The sequence below is a fragment of the Etheostoma cragini genome, chromosome 8 (assembly GCF_013103735.1).
Source record: "Etheostoma cragini isolate CJK2018 chromosome 8, CSU_Ecrag_1.0, whole genome shotgun sequence".
In the NCBI taxonomy this organism is placed as follows: Eukaryota; Metazoa; Chordata; class Actinopteri; order Perciformes; family Percidae; genus Etheostoma; species Etheostoma cragini.
In genome coordinates, this window is record NC_048414.1 from 5,212,582 (window position 1) to 5,231,769 (window position 19,188).

The 19,188-nt window shown below is 40.0% G+C and overlaps 2 protein-coding genes across 4 annotated transcripts; both read left to right on the forward strand.

The window, feature by feature from the left end:
* The first annotated feature begins 4,432 nt into the window (after positions 1 to 4,432).
* Positions 4,433 to 10,148, forward strand: hapln3 (hyaluronan and proteoglycan link protein 3). Of its 2 annotated transcripts, none has more exons than XM_034879564.1 (5): positions 4,433 to 4,483; positions 5,698 to 5,844; positions 7,273 to 7,671; positions 9,051 to 9,353; positions 9,444 to 10,148. In XM_034879564.1, exons 1-5 carry the CDS (start codon positions 4,435 to 4,437, stop codon positions 9,719 to 9,721), a joined length of 1,176 nt encoding a protein of 391 aa, XP_034735455.1. In that variant the 5' UTR covers positions 4,433 to 4,434; the 3' UTR covers positions 9,722 to 10,148. The 2 variants fall into 2 exon arrangements, with proteins under 2 accessions (XP_034735455.1, XP_034735456.1); XM_034879565.1 differs by having other exon boundaries at positions 4,439 to 4,483; positions 5,701 to 5,844; positions 9,444 to 9,721.
* A 4,283-nt stretch (positions 10,149 to 14,431) lies between these two features.
* On the forward strand, positions 14,432 to 16,919 carry LOC117949205 (outer dense fiber protein 3-B-like). Of its 2 annotated transcripts, none has more exons than XM_034879270.1 (7): positions 14,432 to 14,534; positions 15,558 to 15,673; positions 15,776 to 15,976; positions 16,107 to 16,208; positions 16,301 to 16,422; positions 16,525 to 16,665; positions 16,743 to 16,919. In XM_034879270.1, the coding sequence occupies exons 2-7, from the start codon at positions 15,562 to 15,564 to the stop codon at positions 16,833 to 16,835; spliced, it is 771 nt and encodes a 256-aa protein (XP_034735161.1). In that variant the 5' UTR covers positions 14,432 to 14,534; positions 15,558 to 15,561; the 3' UTR covers positions 16,836 to 16,919. The 2 variants fall into 2 exon arrangements, with proteins under 2 accessions (XP_034735161.1, XP_034735162.1); XM_034879271.1 differs by having other exon boundaries at positions 14,440 to 14,585.
* Positions 16,920 to 19,188: the final 2,269 nt, after the last annotated feature.

Consider the following 19,188-nt stretch of genomic DNA (forward strand, 5'->3'; position numbering starts at 1 on the left):
CGACTGACCTTCATATGAGGAGTCTGCTAATGACAGTGTGTGACTTCCCAAACTGACACGATCACCTGCTTGGCTCTTCAGTCAAACCACCCAAACATCAACACACACAGTCATCTTTCCCTCTTTCATGTGGTCTCTCTGGGCTCCAGGTCCAAGCTCCACCGGCCTCTCTGGACCTAAATGTTGCCGCTTTGCAGAAATTACACCCCTTTCGAACACCACAGTCACCCAGCAGTTCATCGGGGCTGCTGGTATTTGGGGCCCCAGGCCAAAACCTTTTATCTGGGGCTTTGGGAAGAGCACCGGTCTGGTCTTTTCAAACGCACTGGGAGATAATTGACTTGGAGACACACAGGGAAGGGAAACGGCTGTCACACTGGCTGGGGGGTGGGGGGCTGCAGCCGTTAACAGATTAAAGGGTTTTAGATGCTTATCTTGCTGCCTCTTAAAAGTTTACGTTTAATTTTATTAGGGAATAAAGCGATTGTCCTACAGCACTGAAATCCATAAATCAAGATGTACTTGCTTGTCTTCTGCATGGTTTCATTTACTCTTCTGAGAGTTTTTTTTAAGATCTTGTTTTGGGCATTTTTAGGCCTTTATTTAACAGGATAGCTTAGATTTATAAGAGGAGAGAGAGGGGGATGACATGCAGCAAAGGGTTACAAGTTGGAATTGACATCAGTCAACCTTAGCTTAGCAAGCTAACTAGATCTTATCACAAAGTGTAGCTGGGCTAAGTGGTATGTCATTAGTTTTGCTGGTATTTAGTTATAAATCTAAATATTGGAAAAATGTTAAGTTTGAAAAGTTAGTGGATCACAAAGTCATTACAACTGATGATTGGTACTGGGAACCATGAATGTGTGAAGTGTTATGCCAATGCATTTAGTGGATGTTGAGGTATTTCAATAAATAAAGTAAACTTGGACCTGATGATAAAAAGTAATGCGATTTACACATTTATTATAATTCATCCTAAGGGGACAATAATTTGCTGTACCAAATTTCATGGCAATCAATTCAATAATTGTGGAGACATTTTACCCAAAATAACAATCAAAGTCAGTATCATCATCAAAGTTCATCTTCTTGGAGCCATCCATTACTTTAAAAACTTTAGATAACATTTATTGGCAATCCATAGCTGTTGAAATATTTCAGTCTGGAAAAAAGTGGTGGATAGCATTGTGGCTAAAGAGGAAATCCGAGGCAAGGAAGCAAGCCCTTTTTTTTTTTTTAAGCCGTCATGGATATTTTCTTTCAAAGCACATATTTCAGATGGTAGTGAAGACAGAATGCAGGGTAGTAGAGAGAGAAGGATTGAGCGTGAGCGGTTCACTGAAACAAAGCACTATTTTAGGGTATTCTGCTCAAATGATGATGAGTGAAGATGCAAAAATTCAAAACCTTTACTCAAAACCTAACCAGAAATGTTTTAATTGAGCCAATTTAACCTCTTTTTGTGACAAATGTGAAAAGAATGTTCTCATTTCATGACTATGTCCGATAATGTGAAAGTAACATGAGTCATCACATCATCATCTGAATTTCCGCAATGTGTAAGTTTGTGGGGAAGAACCCAATAAAATTGTCGTTTGTAGTATTAGGAGTTTCAAACATATGGTAATGTTGGTTTGTGGACGATAAGAAAAGTAGGTTAGAATGAAGTTTGGAGGAGGACGAGCACATTTATACATCCCAGAATGAGGAGTTCATTTTATGGCAAACCACAACTGATGAGGTGGTTGGTGGTGATCCGGATTTGGGAATCCAGGCTTTTAAATGACTATTGTTTTTAAGCCATGACTGTAAGATTACAGTAATGTAGCTAAATTGTTTGCAAAGTCACATAAACTCAAACTAAAGTTCAATTTAACATTAAACAAGTTAAACTTATATAGTGAACACTGTGAATGTGCTAAACATCAGCATGTAAGCATTGTCAATGTGAACATGTTGCAATGCCTTTACACACACATATATATATATATATATATATACGTATGTGTATGTACATGTGTGTATATAGATATATGTATGTGTGTGTATATATGTATATATACATATATATGTGTGTGTGTATATATATATGTGTGTATATATATATGTATATATACATATACATGTGTATATATACATATATATATGTGTGTGTCTATATATATGTGTGTGTGTATATATATGTATATATATATGTATATGTATATATATGTGTGTACATATGTATATGTATATATAGTGTATATGTATGTATATGTATGTATGTATATGTATATATATGTATGTATGTATATGTGTATATATAGTACATATAGTGGCCGGGTTGGCTCAATTGTTAGAGCAGGCACACATATACCTAGGATTATGCCTCAATGCAGAGGTCCAGGGTTAAAGTCGGACCTGTGACAATTTTTTTTCATGTCTTCCCCCTCTTTCTCCCCCCTTTCTCACCTAGCTGTCATGTCCAATAAAGGCAGAAAAGCCCCATAAAGTAACCTTTTAACTCTTTTTTCCTGAAATGGGCCATTCTGCCTTTTGAGTACTTCTACTTTTTGTACTTAGAGTGTATTGTGATGGTAATAACTTTTGTACTTTGACTAGTAAAGTAACATTTTCAATGCAGGACTTTTACTTGTAGTATTTTTTCGCTGTGGCATTGCTACTTTGACTTAAGTAAGAGATATGACTAATTCTTTTTCTCACCACTGTAGTTCAATACATCGCTGTGTTGGCAGAGCTGCTCGCATGGCTGCATTGTTACACTGGAATTAGTATTTGGTGAAATGCCACTTCATGTTCCAATGTGAAATACACAAATGGTATCCTTGATTAGGGACCACAGCAGTGATTAAAAATGAAACCCTCAACATTGTGGATGTCTCCCCCCACCCTGCTGAAATAGTGTCGGTCTTGGGTGTCAGTCAAGTCATGAAGAAAAACATCAGTGGCAGCAGAGGGCTGACCACAGAGGAAAGCATTGCGTGCAGGACTCAGCGAGGCTTAAGACTTTTCGCTTGTGGGACTCTGAGTGTTGTGGCTCTTCCGGGGGATGACAGACATTAATATGTACAGCTTCAGGATTCACTATGTGCTCGTGTCAGGAGGGCAGCCTCCATCTGCACCGTGCTAACCAACCTTCACTCAGTTAAAACAGCAGCACATTCTCTTCAGCCCCAGAGGAGAACTGGAATTGTTTTCCACCACGGCTGCTATTATTTCAATTACTGACTGAAATATGAGTCCATGTGGCAATATTTGCCGTGTTACTTGAGGCCACGTCAAAACAGGGGGCATGGAATATGCTCTGTCAGCCGCAACAATACAGACGTTGGCAGGCTTTGACATTGTTTGCTGTTTAAAAAGAGTAACATTTACACTTTTACACTTAACACTTGACATTGTTTTTTAACCTGCTATAAATTTCAGATATTTTGTTAGTAGAAATGTGCTGTATTTGACACGAACAACATTTTACATTTTAAGGATTTCGAGTTTGTTTCAATCCAATGCTTACAATGACAAATACAGGTGGAAAAACACTTAAATGAAATCCCTCATTTATATTTTAAAGCTCCATGGTCAGAGTTGGGTCATTCTGGGTTGCATCATCCCGAGAAAAGGCACACCTACCACCTGCATTGTTCCATTGTTAACTGTTTGGTAGGATTTTCCTTAGCTGTTAAATGGCCTTAAACCTAGTAAAATTACCAGGGTATTGTTTGTACTGTTTGCTTACATGAAGCTACAGCATGTTTAAGCTTCGTATTTGCACTTTGGATGAATGAGCTGTAGCTGTTTTGTCTTGTCATTGCAAACGCATTATGAAAAAAAAACGTTGAGACAGAGAACATCATTGATGGTTATAACATTTTGAATGGGAGGAGATGAGGTCAAGAAAGGGGTCAACTGGTTTGACCTGACCCTCATTCATTTTAAACACTAATGCTAATAAAAGTCAGGTTGCATCTGTGTGCAATGTGTGGTGAAGGGGCATTAGTATCTGTACAGGTATTTAGACTGTTATCCTTCATAACACAATTATTAAAAATAAGTAGCCAAAGTAAAGTATTAAAAATACTCCACGCAGAACAATGTCCCCTGTGACTGTAATACCATTATCTATCATATCATTAGATTATTTGATTTGCTGTTTGATTACACCGTCACAATGTTTTTTTTTGTCCAACCAAGAGTCCAAACCTCAAAACTATTTAAATAAATACAAATTATTACAATAATCATATTTTTAAAGTGCACATTTTGCATTTACGCATGAAAAATGACTTAAACGACCAGAATAGCTGCCAATCTGCTGCATATGGGCTCGTGTATGATGAGGTCACTGTTTACTTCAAAGGGGATGCCTCGTCCCGTGACGTCACGCGCGCGCTCTCTCTGAGTGCCCGGGTCCGGTGAGCAGAGCAGCAGAGGATGAGGAGGAGAAGAGCTGAAGACACAACGCTCGGACAACTGCTAATCTGTGAGTGACTTTAACAACTTTTTTCCGCAAACAGACGTTCATACGGAAGATTTAAGCCGGAGGGAGTTCGCTTACTTTCTTATTTTCTGTTTTGTTAAGCTGGCTCTGAGGTTGAATTATAAAACGAAGTTATGGTAGCTACCCTACTTGAATACGACTCATACAGGCTAGACATAAGCTAGCCTACTTCATAAGCCGCGGTAGAAATACATTCAAATTAAAAATAAAACATACTATTAACGTTAATTAGTAGGCTATAATTTATTGAAACGTTGATGTGGATGTGGCTACACTTCTAAGGGGAGGGGGAAGTATTTGACGATATTAAACGTACATTTTCGACGTTTGTCAATGACCGAAACGTTTCTAGAAGACAGAGGATCGATCCACTATAGCCTTTGCTGTAATGTATCATTATTCATTACATTGCATTGCAGTTTTTTTCTATGTAGATTTTGGTTTTATTTCAGTTAACCTAATAGCTGGTTTGATTTGCATTGAGAGATGATGTTATGAAAAGTACCCCATGCCAATGTCTAGGTATGGTGTGCGGTATGTGATGATATGAGGTTATTTTAATTCCAAAGGCCAAGAGAACTTTATCAGGATGCATAGCATCCTGGATCCATGAAATAACTGGCTTTTAAAAATAGAAATCTGCCAGCCTCTATAGGATTTAACATAAGGGTGTCCCCTATGTATTTTAAGGAAGAACATTTATTTATGTACGATACAGTATTCATTCACAAAGAAAATGTCCTTAATGGTTGGATCTTTCCTCATTTTTTAATTAGGAACGATAAGATAAATTTCCAAAAGATGATATTTGTATCCCTTTTTTCAGTCAACTTAAGCAGGGCTTCCTATGTTCATGAGCAGCCCTGTAGAACAACCATAATCACACTAAACACAACCAAAACAACACGTACTTAAAAATAGTTTCCTCACATTTTTCGAGGACAGAACAGGACACAATTTTTTTTTTGTAAAATTGGATCATCAGGTCGTTGCTGTCTCCCTTGAGCAAAACTAAAGTTATTGCATTTATTTTGAGACGTAATCGGTGTGGCAAACAACTTTGAGCTTCAATTTAGATGTTTTTATCCAAACAATGTGTGATTTCGCCACATCCTCAGTCATCCTCAGTCAGCCCCTATATATCACAGCTGAATAGATAATAAAGAGCTCAGTATGTCTTCTGCTCCTTGATTTAGCAGAGAACAGCATCATGCTCAGTCTACTGCGCCCCCTACTGGCCGTCTGCTTGTGCCTGCTGCTGCCCGGCGGCCAGGGCTGGAACCCCGGGTACAGCAATGGCTTTCACTACCAGGACATCAGCAACGGGAACGGAAACGGAGAGAGTAGGTCCCCTGTCGTCAGTCGGAAATGACACAATGACAGATTGTACGACTATTCTGTTAATCGATTTCATACACCTTCTGTAATAAACATACTGCAATACTGCATACATTATTTTGTTGCAACTTTAGCAGCCAAATTGCTGCATTGCTAATTATAATCCAGTGATATAATAGGCCCTATATAATAATCTGACATTCGCCATTCTGCATACTTTTACTTTTGTAGTATATTTTGATGCTAATATTTGTGTAGTTTTACTTTTACATGTAACAGAGTACTTTTTACACCATAAGTATTACTATTTTTACTGAAGTAAAAGATCTGAATACTTGTTCCACGTCTGTGTGTGACACAATAGATCCATAACGTCTACTGGGCTGTAAAAACAAACTCTGCTAGTGATTGATGTGGTTTGTGTTGCAGTACACCTCTGTGAGTGTGTATAGGGTATTGAAGAGTACTTTAACTAACCTTAAATTAAATGATGTGAACATAGTCATATTAATGTTGCCCTCAACTTACAATATTAGTTTCTCCAAACAGATTCGGTAGCATTTGTTGTTTTGCTTCAAAACAACAAATATTTTGGACAATATTGTGGAAACATTTACATAATAAACTGTATAGGAAAAAATAGGAAAAGTGATTCTGATCTGTGGTTGTCTTATTGGTTTTGGTTGCCACAAACAGTTAAGTATGTACACTTTGTGTGTGTGTGTGTGTGTGTGTGTGTATATATGCAGTGTACATATACTGTATATATGTATATACTGTATATAGGTATATACAGGCACATGGCCTATAATAAGTGTGAATAGCTTCTAAACAGAAAAACAACAAATGTGTTGCAGATAGTGTAGAATTGGTAAGTAATACATGTGGAAGACTATTTACACTTTTTTACAGCAGGCATTTTATCACAAGTGTTACTACTAACATCAAAATTTATATATTCATTGTGTGTGTGTGTGTGTGTGTGTGTGTGTGTGTGTGTGTGTGTGTGTGTGTGTGTGTGTGTGTGTGTGTGTGTGTGTGTGTGTGTGTGTGTGTGTGTGTGTGTGTGTGTGAGTGGCTCACATGCATGGTTTACCAGGACCTAAATGGAGCCATCATTAATGTTATTAGTTACAGCTATGCTATTTCTGCTGTTACAATTCAAATAGTCTGCTATTAAAAAGGTTAATTCCGGGGTGGGTTAATCCATAAAAGACGATTCATGGATTAACCGAATCGAATACACCAGTCACATCCCATGCAAATAGATAACCCATTAGGTTACCTGAGCAGCTCAGTAGTAGGCCCAGTACCTTTCCACACAGACCAGAGCACTTTAGTTTCAAATCATCATCAATATCAAACATAGAAAACAAAGTTAGGATTCGAATGTTTAACAAATGTTGTATTTCCGGTGTTTGTGTCTTTTTTAGTCTATTTTAACGGGATTCGCCTCCACGTGGATTCCCCGCAGCTTTCAGTGTCGGCCACCAGAGGGAGCACCGTGACCCTCCCCTGTCACTACCACTACGAGCCTGAACTGTCCGCACCACGCAGGACCCGGGTCAAATGGTCCTGGTTGCCTGCCAACACCATACATGCACCTGCTTCCCCCGAAGCCTTCGCCAGGGAAACTGAGGTTATGGTCGCCATGGGCAACCGTCACCGCAGCTATGGCAGCTTCAGAGGCCGCGTGCGCTTGCGACGCTCGGCACCAGGGGATATGTCCCTAGTGATAAATGAGCTGCAACTCAACGACACCGGCAGATACCGATGTGAGGTGATTGATGGCTTGGAGGACGAGAGTGTGACGGTGGAGCTGGAGCTGCGGGGTGAGGAGTTTGTGTGTGTGTGTGTGTGTGTGTGTGTGTCTGTGTGTGCGTGTTAATCAGAAATGTTTCAGTAGCTTTGACTGTACATTAGGAAGTGATGAGGGTGAAATGTTATGAGAAGTGAGTCAGTTTCAAAACATTTTGAAGATGATAGAGAGATTTCAACTGGAAAGTCTTGTGATGGTAGCCTTATGCAAAATGTTTTTTTTTGGCACAAAGCTTTCTACTTTAATGTACAATGTCGCAGGGATTGAACCTGATAAAACAGCTTCCTCCTGGAGTATAATAAAGTATAAAGCACTTGAAGTAGATACACTCAGACACTGCTGGACTAATCCACTAGGAGGCCCACCAGTAAAAACAATCAGTGGGCCCTAAGGATGAAAAAATCCTGATACAGCATCAATTTATTCCAGTGGCCATTTACATCACTGCAGCTAAATCATCCGTTATGGCCATGGATGTATTAAGAGAACATTATGGCCTGAAAAGCATTTTTAACATAAACCAACATTTGAAAAAAAGATGTCCGTTGACAGGTGACAATATTTAAATCATTAAGGATTTATGTTTGTAAAACAGAAAAGCTATTTTTCTAAAGGAAACACTAATGCTCATATGCAGTAGTCTGAAAGCAAACCAGAAAGCATTTAGGCTTATGCGCTGGAAGAGCAACTTTCATTCAATGGGTGCCATCTTCAAAGTCCAGCCTTCTATTTTTAATGATATATCCATGGTAGGTAGGCCACTATTGACCACTTGTTTGTTGTAATTTGGTTAAATACTTATTTCACATGCACCATGTTAATTTTGGCACACGATCCCTATACGGGTAACAATGTAGGGTCCGCCTTAAAGTTCTACTTTATTGTTCATAAGGCCTCCTGCACACTGTCTGCCTGGCACGAGTGTTATAGCAGCGTGGCATGTCCATTTTTATTTTGGCTCCCATGTTTAACAGGTTAGAGCTTGCACAATGTGTGTGTGACACGCACGTCTCAGAAATCACAAAATAGCAAAATAGAATACGAAAAGATGTTTTTAAATTATATTTCATTTGGATTCTGATACAATATTAACATGGACTTTATAATATCATGAAAGGGAATTGTAAAAAATATATCAAAAAATGTGCAAACAAATGTAAAAACACAAAAATATCATCAAAATAAAGTTGCAGCGCACGCTATTATTATAGTATTTAATGGGAAACACATATGTGTACAGACAAGGCTAGCAGCAGCAGCGCTGCATCAGACATGAGCCCCTTCAGTAATAAGGCAGTCTCTCTAACCACCAGGTCGCCTGCCTATATATTGTTAGTATAACCATAAAAAGATAAAAGAAACTGTTATAAGACACTTCTCCTACCGATATAGGCGTGGTGTTCCCCTACTACTCTCAGAAAGGACGCTACCAGTTTAACTTCTTTGGGGCCCAACAAGCATGCCAGGATCAGGAGGCCACTCTGGCCACATTTGAGCAGCTTTTCACAGCGTGGGAGGAGGGGCTAGACTGGTGTAATGCTGGCTGGTTGGCTGATGGCACAGTGCAGTATCCAATCACAGTCCCACGTGACGGCTGCGGGGGCGTGGATATAGCTCCTGGTCTGCGCAGCTACGGACAACGGCATCGCCTTCTCTACCGCTATGATGCTTTTTGTTTCTCTGCCTCGGTCAAGGGTCAGTATGAGTGTTTCTGCATGTTTTAAACCTACAGTAAATACATCACTATATATCAATCTTTTCACTTTTGATTCTCTTCTGTGATAGGGACTGTGTACTTCTTAAACAACCAGACAAAGCTCAACTTTACAGAAGCGGTCCAGGCTTGTGCCAGTGATGGATGTCAAATTGCCAAAGTGGGCCAGCTGTATGCAGCCTGGAGGCTGATGGGATTGGACCGTTGTGACGCCGGATGGTTGGCTGATGGGAGTGTCCGTTATCCTATAACAAAGGCCCGGGCTAACTGTGGCCCACCAGAACCAGGGGTGCGTAGTTTTGGGTTCCCCCCTCTATACCTGAAATTTGGTGTCTACTGTTATCGGTAGATTTTTTCTTCACAACACAAGAGACAAACAAACCTGCAGCACTGGCTCCAAGCTCTGCTTGAGAGGTTAGCCTTGGCTGTAGCCTGGAAGCTAACTAGCAGTTAGCCAGTTTGTTCATTACTGAGATATTTTGATGTCATCTGGGTTAATTGTTCTCCACCTCTATAAGACTGTAACTGATCAGTGTTGAACTCAACTACCAGTCAGCAACTGATAAACTATATGCATCCATCATGCAATGCCACTTATACAAAATATCTACATTATATGGCCAGAAGCATGTGGACACTTTATGTGGACCATTACACTCACATCTCTTTCGAAAACTATGGGTATTATTTTTGCTGCTGTAACAGCGTCCGCTCCTCTGGGAAGGCTTGTTTCAAGATTTTGGAACCTTTCTGCTAAAATTTGGTGTCATTCCATCATAGATGTTTGGAGTTTAGGCCTGGCTCGCAGTTCCAGTTTCTCCTAAAGGTGTTGGATGGGTTTGAGGTCATGGCTTTATGCAGGCAAGTCAAGTTCTTCCACACCGAATTGTGAATTTTGTACATGGGGGCATTGTCTTGTGGAAATAGGAAAGGACCTTCCACCAGCTGTCGGAAGTGCACCATTGGATAAAATATGTTTTTATCTATCTAAATTTGAACCTAAGGGTCATTTATTATGTGGGGTGTCCACTTTTTTTTGGCCATTTAGTGTATAGTGTCCAACAACAGAAAAAGATATCACCTTCCCATAGTTTGTTTCAGTAATTTTTTGCTGCAAGTTTTCCCTCACAGATCAAATCAAGCTAATGTTTCTCCAAGTTCTTTGCCACAGTTTCTTATTGCCTTTTTGAAAGCTTAAGAATGACAGGAAACGGGGGATAACACACAGCAAAGGGCTGCGATCTTCATACTCAAATTAAATCACTGGTCCCCAACCGTACCTCAGTCCTTCACCTACCCTCTATTTATTCAACACAACATTAACATTGTTTGTTTTCTGCTGTGCTCGTCAGAACATTTAAACATTCAATCTTGGGAGCTTCATACTACAACCACCAACTTCGGGGTTAAGTGCCTTGCTAAAAGGCACCTTGATGGTTGAGGGAGTGGAGAGTGTTTCTCATTATTGTCCTGTCAGATCTGTCCAGTTGGTCCACGATTGTACACTTACTAACTGAAGGTTACTCTTTATGTCTTTCTAAAACTGTGAAATATACTAGAGTCTTTGTTTGTCTCCTGAAATGTTTGTGTATCCCATTTTATTAAGTATAATGCATCTCTTTTTCATTTTTCTGGGTGATTAAGAGTAGTGCTCTATGATAGAGAGTTATGATTGAGTATCGGTATTGTTGTAATATTTAAACTATATTGTTGACATCCATTGTGGAAGAAGAAACATGGTTTTGTTGCATACATGTATCTTTTGTTTTTCATTATATATAGATATATGTCTAAGTATTTGTACTATTTTCTACAAAGGAATTAAAACACCACTTTCGAGACATTTTTTATATGAGGCACACAGTCATCTCTTCCTCTTCCAGGGGCTGCTGGTATTTGGGGCCCCAGGCCAAAACCTTTCATCTGGGGCGGGGGTCTGCAGCCGTTAACAGACAGATTTCAGGGTTTTAGGTGCTGTTGATGCTTATCTTGCTGCCTCTTAAAATTTTGCGTTGAATTTTATTAGGGAATAAAGCAATTGTTCTACAGCACTGAAATCCATAAATCAAGATGTACTTGCTTGTCTTCTGCATGGTTTCATTTAGTCTTCTGAGAGTTTTTTTTTAAGATTATGTTTTGGGCATTTTTAGGCCTTTATTTGACAGGATAGCTTAGATTTATACAAGGGAGAGAGAGGGGGATGACATGCAGCAAAGGGTTACAAGTTGGAGTTGAACCTGCAACTGCTGCGGCGAGGACAGAGCATCTGAACATGTGGCGCACACTCTACCAGGTGAGCTACCAAGGCACCCCTGTAAACAGTTTATTAATGAATTTTAAAAACAGTCACTTTAGGATATTATTCTTAAAAACTTTAAAAAGAGCTCTATGTGTGTTTGCATGAAGATCAGAAACTAGGTTACGCAGGTGCTCTGTGGTTACATGTTGATGTTCAGCAGGTATAATGTTTTCTATTTTCCCCTCCTTAGCTTAGCAAGCTAACTAGAGCTTATCACAAAGTGTAGCTGGGCTAAGTTGTATGACATTAGGTTTGCTGGTATTTAGTTATAAATCTAAATATTGGAAAAATTTAAAGTTTGAAAAGTTAGTGGATGACACATTCACACGCAAGATTCATCCTCTGGGAACCATGAATGTGTGAAGTGTTATGCCAATGCATTTAGTGGATGTTAAGGTATTTCAATAAATAAAGTAAACTTGGACCTGATGATAAAAAGTAATGTGATTTACACATTTATTACAATTCATCCCAAGGGGACAATGAATTTCTGTACCAAAATTTCATGGCAAGCAATTCAATAATTGTGGAGACATTTTACCCAAAACAACAATCAAAGTCAGTATCATCATCAAAGTTCATCTTCTTGGAACCATCCATTACTTTAAAAACTTTAGATAACATTTATTGGCAATCCATAGCTGATGAAATATTTCAGACTGGACTAAATTGGTGGATAGCATTGTGGCTAAAAAGAAAATCTGACGCAAGGAAGCAAGTCATAAAACACATATGGTAATGAAGACAGAATGCAGGGTAGTAGAGAGAGAAAGGATTGAGCGTGAGCGATTCACTGAAACAAAGCACTATTTTAGGGTATTCTGCGTCAATGATAATGAGTGAAGTTGCAAGTATTCAAAACCTTTACTCAAAACCTAACCAGACATGTTTTAATTGAGCCAATTTAACCTCTTTTTGTGACAAATGTGAAAAGAATGTTCTCATTTCATGACTATGTCTGATAATGTGAAAGTAACACAAGTCATCACATCATCATCTGAATTTCCGCACTGTGTAAGTTTGTGGGGAAGAACACAATAAAATTGTCGTTTGTAGTATTAGGAGTTTCAAACAATGTTGTAATGTAATGTTGGTTTGTAGATGTTAAGAAAAGTAGGTTAGAATGAAGTTTGGAGGAGGACAAGCACATTTATACATCCCAGAATGAGGAGTTCAGTTCAGGGCAAACCACAACTGATGAGGTGGTTGGTGGTGATCCGGATTTGGGATTCCAGGCTTTTAAATGACTATTGTTTTTAAGCCATGACTGTAAGATTACAGTAATGTAGCTAAATTGTTTGCAAGGTCACATAAACTCAAACTAAAGTTCAATTTAACATTAAACAAGTTAAACTTATATAGTGAACACTGTGAATGTGCTAAACATCAGCATGTAAGCATTGTCAATGTGAGCATGTTGCAATGCATTTGCAGTGGTGGAAAGTAACTAAGTGCATTAACTTGAACACTGTACTTAAGTACAGTTTTTAAGGTATTTGTACTTTCCTTGACTATTGCGCTCAACGCAATCACTGTCCGTAATAAATATCCTTTGCCTGTTATGGGTTCAGTCTACGAGTCCCTCTCCCGGTCCACCACGTTCACTAAGCTTGATCTTATGAACACTAATCACCTGGTGCGGATTCGGGAGGAAGACGAGTGAAAGATTGCGTTTAACACCTCACTGGGTAGTTATGAGTACTAAGTTGTGCCCTTCGGTCTCACTAACCCTCCTGCAGTCTTCCAGGCCCTGGTGAATAATGTACTCCGCAACTACTTTTATCGGTTCGTTTTTGTCTACCTAGACAAAATTCAGATCTTCCCCCGTGACCCAGTCCAACACACTGAGCACATCCAGTTGGGGCTGCAGTGGCTCCTGGAGAACAGACTATTCGTGAAGGCTGAGAAATGTTGTCTCAGTTCAGTCGGTTTATCTGCAGCTACAGCTCTGTGGCCACTCCTCTTACCCGTCTTACCTCCCCTTCGGTTCCCTTTGTCTGGTCTCAAGAAGCCGCTGCAGCTTTTTCTTTTCTAAAGTCCTGGTTCACCTCCACCCCCGTTCTCACCAACCCTGACCCATCCCTTCAGTTCATGGTGGAGGTGGACGCCTTGGACTTTGGGGTGGCGGCCACTCCTTCCCAGCGCCCCCCCTCAGACCAGAAACTCCACCCTTGGGATTTCTTTTCCAGACGCCTCTCCCCCACTGAACGTGGGGGACCCGGAGATACTAGCCATCAAGCTAGCTTTGGAGGAGGGGAGACACTGGTTGGAGGGCACCCCAACAGCCCTTCCTTGTTTGGACAGACCATCAAAACCTCTCATACATCCACACCGCCAAAAGACTCAACTCCTGCCAGGCTAGGTGGGCCCCGTTCTTCAACCGGTTCCACTTCACTCTGTCTATCGTCCTGGGTCCTGCAACACCAAGCCCGATGCGCTGTCTTGTCTCTACTCCCCCGATGACCCTGAGAACCCTCCTGACTTCCTCCTTCCCCGTTTCCGTATCGTCGCCTCCCTGGCTTAGTAGTGGAGTCTGCCGTCCGTCGCCCCCAGTCTACGAACCCTGACCCTGGTACCGGACCTACCAATCGTCTCTACGTCCCTCCAACTTTTATGATATTACTAAATAAATAATTTACACCATTTGCATACTGTGTTTTCTGTATTAACATATTGGGAATTCCTTTACTTGACCTGCACTGTTCACACTCACATTCATACTTAAACATGATTGTCAAAAAGTTGTCTCCATGGCAACGTTGCATAGTGAAGTTGACAAGCACAAGTCAATCTGGGCTGGGTTCAGTGCACATGGTGGGTTCCGGGGAGCTGACACTCACACCAGGATCAGCATATTTACGAGGTAAAATTATTTATCTTTTTATTTTAAGTCAGAAACAGACCTTAAGGGAAAGTGAGTCACTAATTTTTATGCACTTCGTAGACATCTTGTTTTGACTACTGTAGGTGTATGATGTGTTCACTGGTTTTGGTGTAATGTTAGCATTAGTTAAAAGACCAATGTATTCCAGCAAATGACCTAGTAGTTTACAAAAAATATATTAAAATAAGTGAAAGTGAACTACAAATGTGTAACTTTAGCTGTTAGTTACAGACATTGCTACCAGTAGGTTAAACTGCCAAGTAAAATGATTCATGATCAACTAGCCTGCTGCTTTATTTAACATTGCTGAATTTAATTTATACCTAAGCTGTTAATGTTTTTTCTCTCATGGTTTAATGTGGTTATGTTATATACCCTAAATATTTCAGTCAGTTAACTACATGTTGTAATAGTAAAAGTGAACTAAAACTAAAATCTGTCAGACAATGGAAATCACACAAACCAGATCGACGAGGAGTTTTTTCCTATTTTTGTGAAATGTTTGTTTGAGTACTGTATGTCTATGAATTACATTCGTGATTGTTTCCACCACCAACGTATTTTCCACATTAACCTTAAATAAGCACAAGATGCTGATTATTATTGTTATCTAAAAACTACTGATTGAATTGGCTGGTCCTGCTGCTGTCCCTGGTGACAGGAGCAATTTAGAATGTTGCAGAATGTTTAAATGGTGCACTTCCATCACCACCTTCAGCACCTAAATAACATTTCTAACAGCAAAATATTTCCCACAACAACCACCCTATTTAAGAGCTTTTTGTAAAAAGTCTCAGGAATTTGAAGCACATTATCTTAAGAAATATTCATCAAGTTTAGAATTGACTCTAAAGAACCTCAACCAACAGACCTGTTAGCTAATTTTCAATTAAAGGATATGTGCATCAAGACACTCTAAGGCCTTTCCACTTCCAAGTGAGTGTAAGGAAAGAACTACTCCTTTATCACTATTCTTTTGGCCAAAATCTATTTCTCTCACAGGGGGATGTCAAAAGACGACGCTTGGGTTGGGACTTGGAGGCCGCACAAGCCAAGACGGCCAATTGCTGCCCAATATGGTAGTCCAGGGCCCAAGTATGCCCTGCCTGGACTCACAGGTATAGTTAAAATGACCATAAAGCCTTTTTTCCACAACCAAAACCATTATTGTCATTATTATAACTGACTGACAATATCTGTCCTTGTTTTCTTCCATGAAGGTAATACTAACCATGACCCGACTAAATACAAAGCACCAATGTTCAGCTTTGGGGCACGTCATACTCACAACTCTGAGAGCCCCCCTGGACCAAGCTACCTAATCCCCTCCAACATCACCAGAGTGGGCCAAGTCGGCGGCCCTGCGTTTTCCTTCGGCAGCCGACCAAGGGAGCCACAACTATTCCAGACCCCTGGACCAGGTCAGCAAACCCATTACACATCTAAAAAGATTTTGTCAAAACAATATGCCACTTTTGTTCTAATGCACACTATGATCATTTGAGTTTACTTGTCACAAGTGTCTTTCTATAACTTTTGTTGGTGTTCCAGGTTTTTACTCACCAGAGCATTCAGGGAAGTCCGTCTTCCGGTCTGCTCCTGCTTATTCTCTGTCTGGGAGGCCCAAAGACCTTAGAATTATCAATACACCAGGTAACGTGTTGTGTTTACTGTCATCTTTTTTTAAACTGTGGGTTACAAATTTTCCCGACACATAGAATATAAACTTGTTGCTCATACTGCAGGTCCAGCCTCCTACTCTCTGCCCCCAGTGCTAGGGCACAAAACTGTGACCACATCTGCGGCTCCCGCCTTCTCAATCTGTGGCCGCAGCAAAACTGGAAGCTTCCATGAGGACCTGAAGACGGTACATGTAAATGTCGTGAACAAAATATTTCCTTAAAAAAAACCAATAACCTAGAAATCCTGTGAATTAATTTTGTTCTCTACACTGTTGTTTCCCTTCCAGACTCCTGGCCCTGCTGCCTACAAAGTTGTCGACCCTTGTATTTACAGCCAAAGATCTCCCCAGTTCAGCATGACCGGCCGCAACTTCCCACCTGGTGACACCACAAAGACGCCCGGGCCTGGTGCATACTATCCTGAGAGAGTAAGAAACCCCAAAAGCCCTACTAAAGCCCCAAAGATTTAGCATTTTGTTCCTGTATTGATATTTTGTCTCTCTAGGTGACCCTCACAAGACCAAAAGCTCCAAGCTTCTCGTTTGGACTGCGTCACTCGGAATACATCTCACCCCTCATTATAGATGTGCCTGAATAATGTCTCATATGCACGTTTGTTTTAACTGGGAATTCCCACAGCATGAAGCACAACACAGAACACAATAAAGAACAAAAAGCAAACTGCTCAGGATTATTGAGATCAGATTGAATTGACCAGTTATAGGCCATACTGTATTTGCAATTGTCACTTCGTCAGGGTTATCATCACCACTATCAGTAAATCAGTAAATTATACTGAATTAAAAAAATGAGTGGCATGTCTGCCAGTTGTAGCAACATAATTTTAAAAAAGTACTTCAGAGCAATTTTATTTTCAAGGTATTAGTTGTTGGTTTAGCAGGTCAAGTTTCATCACTCTAAACAGCTGTACTTTGAGCTGAACATTATGCTAGCATACATGTACAGTAGCATGCATGTCAGGTCACAGTTAGCATGGTAAGATGCTAACGATTAACGTAATATTTGACATTTTGAAACACTAACATAAAGATATTAGCGTGTATGTTAGGTGTTAGCATTAATCATTTAATAATAAATAGACAGGAGGCTGACAGAAATGTACCATAGATTTTAAGGCACTGTCATGAATTAAGTGTCTTGATGGTCTGACTGAATATAGGCCTAAATTTTTTTTCAAGTCCTAATCGTGGTTTAGAGGTCGGCAACCGTACTAGGACTTAAATGTTGGAAAGTGGAAAGTTAACCCGCCATGAAAAGTCATCAACAAAGTAATTAAGATTGATCCACAAGTGTTTGTACCAAAATTTGAGATAATTCTTAACGGGAAGGAATGAAAGACCAACAGGCTTTCCAACAGTCATGGCTAAAAACGCAAACAAGATAGTCGCTCCTAAATGAATGACCTGTTCAGAAGAATTTTTGCATGCCCTTTCACTGCTAGATGTGTACCTGTGAAACTCTGATGTTTTCTAGTGATTTTCATAAACCCCCGCTGGTTGGTGTTGCTCTTAAGGAGCCATACAGTTTTACTTACCGTTTAAACAGGAATGCCAGGGTAGAGCGGTGAGACGGCTTACTGACCCACACAAAACAGCCACTGTATGTAAACAGCGTCGCTCTGTCTCGGTGCACGATGCACTTTTAGACGAGTGGGGTCGAACACATTGCTATACCCTCCTACAGCCGCGTGTGAACAGAAACCCCAGTGATTATATGTCCAGCAGGTTTTATTTACACCTGCTGGCCAAACATGAGTGGACACACACACATGCCACATACATCAGATTAATGCACAAACATGTACAGTGTGATTGCGCAGGCACGCCACATAAATGCAACCACATATGTACTTATACACATACAAGGCTTCACTCAAGGAGCAGATCTGTTTGCAGTGACTGTAATGATGAAGGTAGTTGCTGTAGAGGCCGATGAAGGAGCTATTTACTGACTGTTTTTTTCAGTTTCGTTCCACAGGAAGGTAAAAACAAACTAAATGCCAAGTTTGTGCCTCTGGCTTAGAAAGTTGAACCTCAAATTTAACAGCTCAGGGGAGGATGAGGATGTTTCCAGAATAACTCAGAGTGTGATTTATTCATAAGGCAGATAGTACAGTTCCTTAATATGACATGTGAACAACTCCTGGGTAAAAAGGTAACATTAGTTTTCCACACAAGGACAATCATTTCACAGAGACAGATGATTCCAAGTTTTATTTGGTACAGTACAGCATACTGTAAGTTCACATCAGAATTCGGGATCTGAACAAAGTCACGACAGACGTGTACGTGTGCAACGTTACACATATTTTGGTTTATTTGTCAAAAGATAAATCGGTTTGTTGAAGAATCAAAACACGGATACAGACTCACAGATTTTTTAAATTTTTTTTTAACTGGCCTCCACATAATCACTCAAACGTTGGCTTCAAGTTGAAATCTTAGCATACTCTGTAATTTACTAGTAACGTAATTTCAGCACACACCAGGAGTGTCCACATCATCTTCATTCCTTTATTTACTTGTACAAAATGTACAAACTTTGAGCAAACTAGGTGTTTTACTTTGTGACGTTGTCACGCTCACTCATCCACTTTCCCGTGCTGCAGTGTTTTTACCTGATTGTGTGTGTTCATTAGAGTACCAGTTTGACTGTATGGTTTGTGTGTGTGTGTGTGTGTGTGTGTGTGTCTGTAGTTGTTCCGTGAGAAGTCAGATACGGACTCAAATATCTGCTTTCAGAGTTGAAAAACAAATCTTGACCTTTTAAAAGGTCATGGTCAACATTTTATAACCACCACCTCAACCGTCTCCATCTTCTTTTCCCTAAAAGTGTAAAATTCCTCAAGTTTTAAGAAGTACATTTCTGTTTAAAGACCCTGTCATATTACCAAAGCCAGAAACCTTCATGAAGATGTCTAATACTTTATG